Source organism: Canis lupus, chromosome 35, assembly GCF_048164855.1.
Source record: "Canis lupus baileyi chromosome 35, mCanLup2.hap1, whole genome shotgun sequence".
Classification (NCBI taxonomy): Eukaryota; Metazoa; Chordata; class Mammalia; order Carnivora; family Canidae; genus Canis; species Canis lupus.
The window spans coordinates 2577179-2590383 of NC_132872.1; the positions used below are offsets into that span (position 1 = coordinate 2577179).

At 38.3% G+C, this 13205-nt stretch overlaps 1 protein-coding gene across 15 annotated transcripts in view; it reads left to right on the top strand.

Annotated features, from left to right (window-relative positions):
* LRCH3 (leucine rich repeats and calponin homology domain containing 3) overlaps nt 1–13205 on the top strand; it is a 125634-nt gene that overhangs the window by 96756 nt on the left and 15673 nt on the right. For all 15 annotated transcript variants that reach the window (XR_012024421.1, XR_012024420.1, XM_072812186.1 and 12 more), the window contains 4 exons: nt 2508–2556; nt 3041–3148; nt 4862–4980; nt 5574–5711. Coding sequence is in view for 13 of the 15 variants with exons in the window: in XM_072812186.1 (XP_072668287.1) it covers nt 2508–2556; nt 3041–3148; nt 4862–4980; nt 5574–5711 (414 nt within the window). In the remaining 2 variants the exon portion in view is untranslated. The remainder of the gene's footprint in view (nt 1–2507; nt 2557–3040; nt 3149–4861; nt 4981–5573; nt 5712–13205) is intronic.

Genomic DNA, 13205 nt, shown 5'->3' on the forward strand with positions numbered 1-13205 from the left:
ATGACAAAACAGAAAATTGGGGTTGAAAATTCTTCCTTGAAAATTCTCTCAAGGAAGGTGTATAACGAGTATAGGAGATGTATAGGAGAGAAGCTAATTCATTACATCGGTGGGTATCTTAGGGCATTAGGATTTATTCTTTCCCACAATCATAGTTGAAAAAGGCCAAATCTAGGGGTGCCTGGGTGGCTCAATCCGACTCTTGATTTAGGCTCATGATCTCAGGGTCATGAGAGCAGACCCCTTGTCGGGCTCTATGTTCAGCGTGGAGTCTGCTTCTCCCTCTCCCTCTGCTCCTTCTCTCTCTCTCTCTCTCTCTCTCTCTCTCTCTCAATAAATAAGTAAGTAAGTAAGTAAGTAAGTAAGTAAATCTTAAAAAGGAATAAAAAAAGAAAAAAAAGATCAAATCTGAATGTGCGAACCATTGTATGGTAAGTCTTTCTGTCAAGACCTGCTGCAGTGTAAATGATTAGTTTGAAAAGACTATTTTTTGATATCCCAGGTACTTTACAGCAGGCAAGTAAAAGTGGAGTTCCTGTCAATTTCTGTATTTTGCTCCAGTCCTCCAAGAGTTCTCAAATACAGTCCATGGCCTCCAAGTGATTTGAACTAATTATCTTCATTTCCTAGAATGCAAGTAACTTAGATTTCCAGTTTCAATAAAAGTACATTTTAAAAATCATCATTCTACAAGTCGCCTCTATTCTCTCTTTGTTTTTCATTATACCCAACTGTGTATTATCTTCTGGTGTTCGTAGAGGTGGAGAACATTTGCTGCTATTCAGTGGGATTTGTTCCAGCTCTTCCTTCCCATCTAATAGAGTTGCCTATTCACTTTATTGATTTCTGAATATTAAATTTCTAGTCTAACTTCTCTTTGGTCTTTATAAAAAATATTTTTCATGTTTACTCTTTATGTTTTCCTGTTTGTACCATTGGTCCTTGACCAGGTCTCTGTTCAGCTAACTAGCTTTCTCTTTCCTATCTCCTAATCCTTGATAATTAGGATACTCTTGTTTCCTTGTGAAGATATCCAGATTTTACTTCATTTGCTTGTTTGTTCTTTTTATTAGGTCTTGTTGCTCTTATTTTAATTTTGTTATTTAAATGTTGGTTTCTTTTCAATATCCTAAACTTAGTTTATTCACATTTATAAACTTGATGAACGGATCTTTTTTTCACTACTAAAGAGGTTATACATTGCTTCACTCAACAGCTCAGCCTAGGGCAGCCCTGGTGGCACAGCGGTTTAGCTCCGCTTGCAGCCCGGGTTGTGATCCTGGAGACCTGGGATTGAGTCCCATGTCAGGCTCCCTGCATGGAGCCTGCTTCTCCCTCTGCCTGTGTCTCTGCCTCTCTTTCTCTCTTTCTGTGTCTCTATGAGTAAATAAAATCTTAAAAAAAACAAACAAAAACAGCTCAGCCTACTGTTTAAGTCAGTTTTCATTTTCAGCATAAGAGTATCAAACCAAGGAATTGTTACCACAAAATTATCTTCCAGGATCAGTCCAAGAATCTTATCAACAGCATGGTTTCTGTGTGTGTATGTATGTATGTATGTATGAATGAATGTTAGCAGTTAAAATTCAGTCTTCATTAATTTCATCTGCCTAAACCCCAACTAGAGATAAAAGATTTCTGAAAATAATAAAACCAAAAGGGAGAAAAGGAGCATGGGAGCAGATGTATGTACCTGTGTGTTTTAAAATCATTCTGTTAATTTAAAAAAAAAAAAAAAAAAGATGTCTTAAGTTATATCATCAAGTTATGTTTAATTTATTAAGTCTAGATGTCAAGGCCTAAAAGACTGTTACTCTAGCTTTTCTTGATTCTACTCTCCTGTCAAGTCTTCAGTATTGTTGACCTATCAAACATCTTATTTCCTAACTAAAATGAAGAAACCTCATCACTTTTTCTTAATACATTAAATTTTACTCTAGGGGGAGAAAAATACTTCAGAAACTACCAGGAAATGAAATTAGTCTCCCCTATACATTTCACAAAAAAATTTTCTGCCCTAGGATTATCATTTTTCATAGTCTTAGGAAAGACCTGTTATATAATAGGACTGTCTTTTGAGAATGCATTACATAAATCTTGTATCATATAGAAGTAAATGAAAAGTTTGGCCTTAAAAAAATGTACAAAATTAACCCTTACACCGAATTCTCATTTCTAGACTTAATTTTAAAGGAGAGTTGCAGGGATCCCTGGGTGGCGCAGCGGTTTGGCGCCCGCCTTTGGCCCAGGGCGCGATCCTGGAGACCCGGGATCGAATCCCACATCGGGCTCCCGCTGCATGGAGCCTGCTTCTCCCTCTGCCTGTGTCTCTGCACCTCTCTCTCTCTCTGTGACTATCATAAATAAATAAATAAAAAATTTAAAAAAAATAAATAAATAAAGGAGAGTTGCATGATTTTTTTTTTTCTTTTATCCCGGGTAGTTATAAATGTTGAAAGTACCTCTTCTTGAATAATAAGTATTGATATATCTCTGTCTCTCCATAGAATGATGACAGATCTAATGCCATAACAAGTTCACCTACAACAGAAACAGGTAATAGACACAAAAGTACCATTAACCACATCAAAAATAATTCTTTACCAGGACTTTCTTGATAAATTACCTCTTAGCTAGCTGTGGCTTCCTTTTCTGAGAGGAAAAACCAGACCCCAAATTGAGAACTTCCTGTACATTTTCCATTTTTTAATTCAACTGGTTGTTTATTCAGCCATTTGATACGAACTATGAGCATAAGCTAGCAGGGCTGTAGGTTCACAAGAGTCTGTTCAATATAGTAACATTCATTCTGCCTTTATTGATATACCAAAAATAACATGACAGTTAAAAATACATGCAGCCTTCCTGATTTCAAGGTCACTTTTCTGTACCAGATTTTGTATTAATAAACAAAATTATCATCTTATTACCATGTTTAATTTGATCTTTATACCATTTATTGAACTTTGTAACGTGTGTCTGTTGTTACATTTTTTTTCCATCTCCTTTAATCTTATTTTGCTTTTCCATGCTGATATAGTTCATCATTCCCCTGCATATTCTTTTCCTGCTGCTATTCAGAGAAACCAGGCCCAGCGCCCTGAAAGCTTCCTTTTCCGAGCAGCTGTCAGGGCAGAAGCAAATAAAGGTAGGTCACAGTGACTAAAAAGCAGGGCCCACGGGGTGGGTGCTACTTTATACAGTGACATTAACTGTTAAATGCTTTTAAATTTCTACCCTGAGACATCACTTGGCAAAAGCTTTAAACTCTGCATTTGTCTGTGATCTTACTGACATTAAAAAGGGAGAATCTTGTTTGAATTTAACTCGTTTAACTCGTTTCTTAGTACCACCTGTAGGAGGTTATAGATAAACAATAAACAAAATACTCTTTTGGGGCTTTAGGGCATGTTCTTCCTCTCTGTAATGAACTCTTTTTTTTTTTTTTTTTAGATTTTTCTGTTGATAAAAGCTGTTTTATTCTTATTCTTTATTCTTAAAGAAATGAATCAGTAATTTTTTTTTTTTAAGATTTTATGTATTTACTTGAGAGAGAGAGCATGAGCAGGGGGGAGAGGGGGGAAGCAGGCTCCCTGCTGAGCTGGGAGCCTGATGTGGGGCTCGATCCCAGGATCCTGAGATCATGACCTGAGCCAAAGTCAGATCTTAACTGACTGAGCCACCAGGCGCCCAAGTAATTCTTTTTTAAAAACATCAACTGAAAAAAAAAACCAAAAAAAAAAAAAAAACATCAACTGAGTCTAATGTTTTTTAGTTAATATGACATACATCTGCTTGGCCTCCAAAAAAGTTACCTGGAAGTAGGAACAAACATTTCAGGTCAAAAGTAACTACTTTTAGTGTAACTCAGAGATGCACTGCATGTGGTATTGTAAATTAATTTGGAAAACTGTTTATATTATCTAATAATGTTGAACATTTGTATATCCTATGACCAGCAATTTTGCCTTCTGAAATGTGTAAGCATGTATACCAAAATATGTATGAAAATATTTATAGCAACATTATTCCTAATAGCCCCAAAGTGTCCATTAGTGATACAGTGGATAAATAATTGTAGCGTATTTGTATAATGGGATACTGTGTAAAGTAAAAGTGAACAAATATATACAACAATATGGATAAATCTTAGAACAGTGTCAATCAGAAAAAGCCAAACACAGAAACATACTTGAGTACATACAGTATAGCTTCATTTATAGAAAGTTCAAAACTAGACAGGACTATTCTAAGGCACTACAGGTCAGGAAGGATGTAGAACCTGTGTTATTAGAAGTGACAGAGGGTAGCCCCGGTGGCCCAGCAGTTTAGCGCCGCCTTCAGCCCCGGGCATGATCCTGGAGACCTGGGATCGAGTCCCACATCAGGCTTCCTGCAGGGAGCCTGCTTCTCCCTCTGCCTGTGTCTCTGCCTCTCTCTTTCTCTGTGCCTGTCATGAATAAATAAATAAAATCTTAAAAAAAAAAAGCGACCGATAGGTACTGGCGGGTAGGGAGCATGAGAGGGACTTCTGGGTGTTGGTGATGTTGCATTTTATTGACCTGATCGTATCTGGTTTGTGATAATTCATTGAGCTGTTTTGCATAATTTTCTCTCTGTGTGTGTTATTTTTCAATAAAAACATTTTTAATCAAAACTAGTTGAATTAAATGGGTAATAGACATTTGGTAGTTTCTAATATGATTTTCCCTATTATTCCATATATATGAAACTTTTCATAATAAAAATTGTTTTTTAAGAGTCAGTCCAGAAGTGGGAAGTGCTATACTTGTGAGGAACCTGTGATCAGGTTCCAGCATTAGCAATTGCCTTTCTGTCTTACATATTCATATTTTTTTAGGTCATGCTTCACCCCTTCTTTCATCCTCTGCACTTACCACTGATTCTGCAGATCCCATAACAAGACCGAATTCAAGACAGAGAGAAGAAGAGCTAGAATTAATAGATCAACTACGGAAAGTGTGTACATTTTGAATTACACTTTTGCAGTGTTATTACTAACCCATAACCCTGCAATCACTTGTTTATATGACTTAAAATTTTTAAGAGAGTCAACAAGTGCCCATTGTATGATAAGCCTAAAAGGGATTTTGCTGAACATTCTTTTCAGCTTTTACTAGGAAAATGAGATGGGTTATTCTATAAAGCTCAGTCCCTGGCCTTACTCATTTAAAAAATTTTTTCTGTCTTATGTAAGGAAATCTTGTAAGAGTAATAATAACATAAGTATGTACACAAAAAGATATACATGTAACACATCACATGTAGTGTTTATTTTGGAATGAAGAGAGAATCTAGTTCTGTTTTTAATCAGAAAATAGAGGAATGTAAATAAATTTTTTATGTATTTTGCATATACTGTGGCCTGGCTGCCATATGTATGTACTAGATCTCCTTAAGTTACTGACTTAGGATAAAATAGGGATTGTGGTACTTAAGTTATTTGCTTTTTATCTTGATTCCTAATTAAATATATTTTATTATAACTCACATTATGTCCTGTGTGTCGGCTACCCTCAGTTAACATGTTACACATTTTCCTGTTTTTTTAGCATATTGAGTACCGGCTGAAAGTATCACTGCCTTGTGATCTTGGAGCAGCTCTAACTGATGGTGTTGTTCTTTGCCATTTGGCCAATCACGTGCGGCCTCGATCTGTCCCAAGCATCCATGTCCCCTCACCAGCTGTGGTAAGTATATTATGCTAAAAAAAAAAAGCGTTGGCTATTCATCAGACATTTATTATGTACAATGACAGGCATTCTGCAGAATACTTGGGATACAAATATAGTCTAGTCCTTATCATCCCAGGTCTCACTTCTACTAGAGAAAAAATAGGCATGTAAACAATGATTAATAACCGTTGTTATAAGAGAGAAATATAAGAGGTTGTAGGAGTACAAAAAAGGGACCACTTAATTCTGCCTGGAGAGTTCAGGCAAGCCTGCCCAGAAAAGGTAAAATTTGGACTAATTCTTAAAGTATGAGTAGGAATTTGCCAGCATAGGGTCACTTCACTAGCTCAGTCAATAGAGCATGCAACTCTTGATCTCAGGGTTGTGAGTTCAAGCCCCATGTTGAGCATAGTGGTGTTGAGAAAATTGGACAGCAACATGCAGAATGAAACTGGATGACTTTCATACACCATACATAAAAATAAACTCAAAATATATGAAAGATCTAAATGTGAGACGGAAATCCATCAAAATCCTAGAGAACACAGGCAGCAACCTCTTTGACCTTAGCCATAAAAACATCTTACTAGACATAGACATGTCTCCAGAGGCAAGGGAAATAAAAGCAAAAATGAACTATTGATATTTCATCAAAATAGAGATTACTTTAAAAAAAAAAAAAAAAAAAACCCAGAGAGAAAGCAGTTGAGCGTCTGCCTTTGGCTCAGATTGTGATCCTGGAGACCCGGGATCGAGTCCCACATGGGGCTCCCTGCATGGAGCCTGCTTCTCCCTCTGCCTATGTTTCTGCCTCTGTGTGTGTGTGTGTGTTTCTCTCATAAATAGATGATAGATAGATAGATAGATAGATAGATAGATAGATAGATAGATAGATAATAAAATAAATGAATAATTCTTAAATAAATTAAATGAGGGATCCCTGGGTGGCGCAGCGGTTTGGCACCTGCCTTTGGCCCAGGGCGTGATCCTGGAGACCCGGGGTCGAATCCCACGTCGGGCCTCCGGTACATGGAGCCTGCTTCTCCCTCTGCCTATGTCTCTGCCTCTCTCTCTGTGTGACTATCATAAATAAATAATTTTTTAAAAAATTAATTAATTAATTAAATGACTCAGAAGTGTTTTTTTTTTTTTTTTTTTTTAAGAAATTTGCCAGCATAACAAAAATGGGAAAGGCATCCTGGGCATAATATGCGTAGATGCAAAAGATAGGGATAATTGTGGCATATTTAAAGAATTCTTAAGTTGTTTAGAACAGATGATGCACAAAGTGTGATTGTAAATGGTGGGAGATGTAGCAAAAGAAGTAACCCAAAAAAAAAAAAAAAAAAAAAAAAGGTAACCCAAAGGCCATGTGATAAGGGCATTGCGTACCATGTCAGGGAGTTAGAAGTTTATCATAGTGTAGACAATGAAAAAACAGTGAAGGAATCTGAGGAGGAAAATGTGATTATAATTGCAGTTTAGAATGAGAATCTATTTGGAAGTGGAATTGGCATGATCTAGTGACCAACCTTGGATGTAAAATGAGGGAGAATATGCATTCAGGATGCCTGGCAGGTTTTCTTTACACTGCTGGTCAGATCTAGAAGTCAGTATCAGGATGGTAACCTACAAAAGAAGGAGCAAGTTTGGGGTTGATACACTCTCCTTTTTTCCCCTTCAAATTTTCATTATAAAAATTTCAAACCCTCAGAAAAGTTAAAATAATAATACAAAAAACACTTTGAAAGCATCTACCTAGATCTGACATTTATTTCATTTTGTAGTCTTGCTGTGTGTGTGTGTTGTGTTTCAATTGCATTACTTAAAAGTTGCAGATAATATAAAACTTTATCCCCTAAATATTTCAGAGCATTGCCCTAGGCAGCCTTGCTCTTGTCTGTAACCTATGGCCAATGACTGACTGACATGGGGGCTGAGCCCTCCTGCATTGAGGTGGGAGTGAGGTGTTCTGTGGGATCAGGCTGAAAGAAGAGGGAATGTAGCAAGCCACTAGCAGCCAGCAGGAGTGCAGGTAGCAGGTAAGGATGGATTCACAGGCTGGAGTAAGTGTTACTGGGTGAAGCACCAACGCATCCAGAGCTGTATTCAAATTTCCCTAGTTGTTTTTGTTTTTGTTTTCAAATTTTGCCAATTGTTATAATATTTTTTAGCTATGCTTCCTCCTCTCCCCCAGCCCAGCACACACACACACAACCAGAATATAATCAAGGTTCCCAAGGATGCTGTTCGTTTGTAACATGCTTAAAACATTGTCTAACCTTTCAAAAGGTTTGACCTCATCTGATTTTCCGGTCATTTGTTATTATTTAGCAGGCACTTCCTGTTACAAATTCTTTACTGAAATTGCAGTTGTATCTAGGCCTATAGATGGCTACTTTTGGATATTCAACTTGCTACCTCTCCAGATACAAATCATTTATCCCTCCCTAGGACCTTGTATTCTTCTAATTATAAAAGCTCCTTTGTTCCAAAGTCCCAAGAGTGATGATGTGGTCCTATCCCCTCTGGCACATCCACAAATAGTGTTGCATTTGCTTCTAAGGAAAATAAGTAGCCACTTTTGATTTAGTGACCTCTGAAAACAGGCCTTCAGTTTTGCATAGGAAAGGCAGAGAGGAATAGTAGCCCTACCAAAGTCCGCTTTGCTCCCAGACTAGATAGGCTTGGTCTGGGTCCTAAAGGTGGTGATTAAGAGAATTGAAATTGACGTGCTATTCGGCAACACCAGTAAGGGAAGGGTTTATTCATAGTATGCATTTTTCCCAGTTTCTGTCAACTTAGTTAAGAGATAAAAATATTGTTTTACTAATTGTTGAAAAAAGGAAAATCTGTCATTTTTCATTTCCAGGGGAAATACATAGGAAGTAGCAAACAGCTAAAAGAAAGTGGAATTTGAGAGTAAGGGTGACAGATTCTTTACATTGATTACCAGAACACTTTGTATTAGACTGTATTGCTTCCTTTTTGTTCTTCTGACCATACAGAAAGCTTGGTAACTTACTTTCTTAGTAGAAGGTTTTTTGTGAGGAGAATATAAAATTAAAGCCATACACTTACTCCTGGGTGGCTCAGCGGTTGCAGGACTGCCTCCGGCCCAGGGCGTGATCCCAGGGTCGCGGGATCAAGTCCCACATCGGGCTCCTTGCATGGAGCCTGCTTCTCCCTCTGCTTGTGTCTCTGCCTCTGTGTGTGTGTGTGTGTGTCTCTTAAATAAATAAATTTTTAAAAAAAATAAAATTTAAAAAATAAAGCCATACACTAATGAAAAACCATAGCAGTTTCTTTATGGCTGCATTAAAGCATGGTGATTTATTGCAATTCATTGAAAAGTGGCTAAGAACCAGGATTTCTTTTCCCCAATTCAAAAAATAATCACTCATTATAAGGGGAGGTCTTATGTCCAAGCATTTCAGAGGAAACTCAGAAAGGCATATGTGTTTGCAAAATATTAGGTTACAATTCATCTTTCTTTGTTATTTTGGGAGAGTCAGTGAAGTTTGATAAATTGCTGTTTGGTTTAAAAGGCATAGGTGTTAGGCAGTACAGTTCACATTCTTAGAAGTATACTAGTGAATCATATCAAAAATCATTACATGGGATCCCTGGGTGGCGCAGTGGTTTGGCGCCTGCCTTTGGCCCGGGGCACGATCCTGGAGACCCGGGATGAGTCCCACGTCGGGCTCCCGGTGCATGGAGCCTGCTTCTCCCTCTGCCTGTGTCTCTGCCTCTCTGTCTCTCTCTGTGTGACTATCATGAATAAATAAAATCTTAAAAAAAAAAATCATTACAAATATTGTAATATGACAACTCACTGAATAAACCATATCACCAAGGTAGGTGACCTGAAAAACTTCCAAATCATTTCTAATTTCAGAATAGTGTGAAACAGTGTATTTCTTGTTCCTTTTGGTATAGATTATGCTCTTGTTGAAATTAACTTTGTTCTCCAAATCTGCATAAGACTTTTTATTCAGATCACGCTGTATATTAAAGAATTAGAACAAGCTATACATGGCTATCCAAAACTATATGTTATATCATCCAAACTTCTGGAAAAGCTTTTGGGGATAGCAGGTTCAATGAGACTTAAGGCAAAATCATGAGTCCTTCTGCACTCCAGTGATAGGGAGTCTACGGCGTAGGTCCTTTAGACTAGCCATTCTGTTGGGACACATTTGTAGCCTGGAATCAAGCGCTCCTAGGGCTTTTCGGGCTCCACAACACCCTAATTTGCATGTGTGTGTATTCTTCTTGAGAGCAGATTCACAACTTTCATCAGACTGTTAGGAGTTTGATCCCATTTATAAAATACTGTCCTACATCCCTAGAACTTGGATAAATGCTAATGCGAAAAATGACTGGGAAAAGAGCTGATTGTTCCTCCTGCCTCTTCACCTTCATCAGTCAGAGAACCCTGCTGTCTGCAAGAGAAATCTCAGAAGACATTTTCTCCCCACCCATACCCACACCCCCAGCAAACACAGAGACATCTTTTGTCTTGGGTTACTAGTAGCCTTCATGGAGGTAATATTGAATTAGTTCCCATGATCACTATTCTGAACCTTTTCTTTTTTTCTGAGATTGTGGTAATACCTGGACCAGTTTTAACTTAGCAGCATGAACTCCATCCTTTTAGCCTTTCTTTTGCATAGAAACAAAGTTGTTTTTCTTCCTACACAGTCAGAGCTATTTCATTCTCCCTTCCCATAGATGTTGACATCTGAATAGTAGAGGTTCAGAAATTTAAGGGTCGTCATTTTGTGGAATGAAATGCTCAATCCCTTTCTTTTGACAAAGCCCATTGTGCCCTGTTCACACACCCGCCAACCTTCTCTCAAACTCAGATCAACATCCTGGTTTGCTTAGCTAAGGTCCCTTGGCAATAAGAGAAGCTAGTTGCATTGTTTCTATGTCCATTTTTACAGACAGAAAGGGAAACTAGTATAGGGAGAGGGAATTTCTAGCCAATGAAAAATTCTTTTAAGTAAAAAGCAGTTGTTTTGTGTTTATTTATCCAACTTCCCTTAAAGTTAAGCCCTTGTCCTAATAGCTTTCACCACAGTGACTTTTCCTTTGTACCTCAGTTTACTGTATCTCTCCCTCGTTAGCCAGGAGTTGAGAAGACCACAGCATCACTTGTCCAATGAACACCTGCTCTTTCACTTGTAAAAAGTGGAAGAGAAGGACCCCAGCTTTAGTGTAAATTAGCCAGTGTGAGCCCTGATGGGGTTTTTCTTCTTCTGTCAAGTAGATCATCATTTTACTATTTATGTTTCACTCTCTTTTTTAAAAAACAAACAAACCTTTTTTACCCCAATGATTTAAGAACTTGGCAGAGGCAAGAATGGTTGCTTTCCTAGAAACCTAATTTCTTCTCCTCCTTCTGGACCTTTTTGAAAGTTTTTCGATTTGAAATTTAAAAATTATTATTGGGATGCCTGGCTGGCTCAGTCAGTGGAGCATGCAACTCTGGATCTCACTGTTCTGAGTTCAAGACTCACATAGGGTGTAGAGGTTACTTAAAAATAAAATCTTAAAAAGAATTTTTAAAATTTTATTTTCAGTTAAACTTTTTAATTAAGTTTTATTTATTTAAAAAAAAAATTTTAGGGCAGCCCGGGTGGCTCAGCGATTTAGCGCTGCCATCAGCCTAGGGCATGATCCTGGAGACCCAGGATCGAGTCCCACATCAGGCTTCCTGCATGGAGCCTGCTTCTCCCTCTGCCTGTGTTTCTGCCTCTCTCTCTGTGTGTGTGTCTCTCATGGATAAATAAATAAAATATTCTTTTAAAAAATTTTTTTAGATTTTATTTATTAGAGACACAGAGAGAGAGAGGCAGAGAGAGAGAGAGACACAGGCAGCAGGAGAAGCAGGCTCCATGCAGGGAGCCCAACGTGGGACTCAATCCCGGATTTCCAGGATCACGCCCTGGGCTGAAGGTGGCACCAAACCACTAAGCCACTAGAGCTGCCTTTTTCTTTTTTTTTTTTTAGATTTTATTTATTAGAGACACAGAGAGAGATTTATTTATTTTAGAGAGAGAGCCCACCTGAAAGTAGGGGGAGGGGAAAAGGGAGAGAGAATCTCAAGCAGACTGGCCCCTGAGCATGAAGCCCCATGCAGGGTTTGAAGATCATGACCTGGGCTGAAATCAAGAGTCAGATACTTAACTGATTGAGCCACCTGGCCACCCCTTTAAAAATTTTTCTTAGGGGATCCCTAGGTGGCTCAGCAGTTGAGTGCCTGCCTTTGGCCCAGGGCATGATCCTGGAGACCTGGGATCGAGTCCCACATCGAGCTCCCTGTGTGGAGCCTGCTGCTCTCTCTGCCTGTGTCTCTGCCTCTCTCTCTCTCTCTCTCTCTCTCTCTGTGTCTCTCATGAATAAATCTTTAAAAAAAAAAAAAAATTTTTTAAACTATTTTCCTTTCATCCCACCTTTTCATTTTTTATAATAAAGCCAATTCTAGCCCATGCTACCTTTCTCAGGCCAAGACTATAGTACCTCAAACTCTATTATATATTTATCTCGTTTCCCCTTTTCTCATGATAGAGTATCATATTCCATCTTTGAAGAAAACCCAAGTATTCACAAGTGAAATCTTTCTTTTCTAGAGGTGATACAGGCTTTAATCTGCTTACCTGTGTAAAAACTCTAAGGCAGAGTTCATGCAGACATTTGGATTCCATGCTTGATACTTAAACATATTAGAAACCAGCCAACTGGGGGATCCCTGGGTGGCTCGGCGGTTTGGCACCTGCCTTCGGCCCAGGGCATGATCCTGGAGTCCCAGGATCGAGTCCCACGTCAGGCTCCCTCCATGGAGCCTGCTTCTCCCTCTGCCTGTGTCTCTGCTTCTCTCTCTCTCTCTCTCTCTCTCTCTCTCTCAATCTCTCTCATGAATAAATAAAATCTTTAAAAAAAAAAAAAAAGAAAGAAAGAAACCAGCCAATGACTTTGAACATTTGAATTTGTTTATCATTCTGGGAAATGGAATTCATATTTCTTCCTTACATTATAACCCATACATAACCTACTAGGTGAAAAACTTTCTCTAGGGACACCTGGGTGGCTCAGTGGTTGAGTCCCTTGATTGAGTCCTGCATCAGGCTCCCTGCATGGAGCCTGCTTCTCCTTCTGCCTGTATCTCTCATGAAGAAATAAATAAAATCTTTTAAAAAGAAAAAGGTTTTCAGGACTTTAGGTCACATGACACAATTGTTATTAGTAAGAGACCTTTCTAGAAAAACAAGGTTACTAATTAGAAATTAGGAAAATTTCCTACAGGAAATTTGCACCCTTTGGAACACAGCTTCTTTAATCCAATCTTTTAAAATTCGAATGTTTAAAAACATTTCAGTATTACCACAGAGTAGAGACATGATGTTTCTGTAGTTATATTTATGAGCAAAAGTTGGGTGGCTCAGTCAGTTAAGCATCTGTACCCTCGGCTCAGGTCATGATCCCAGGGTCCTGGGATGAGCC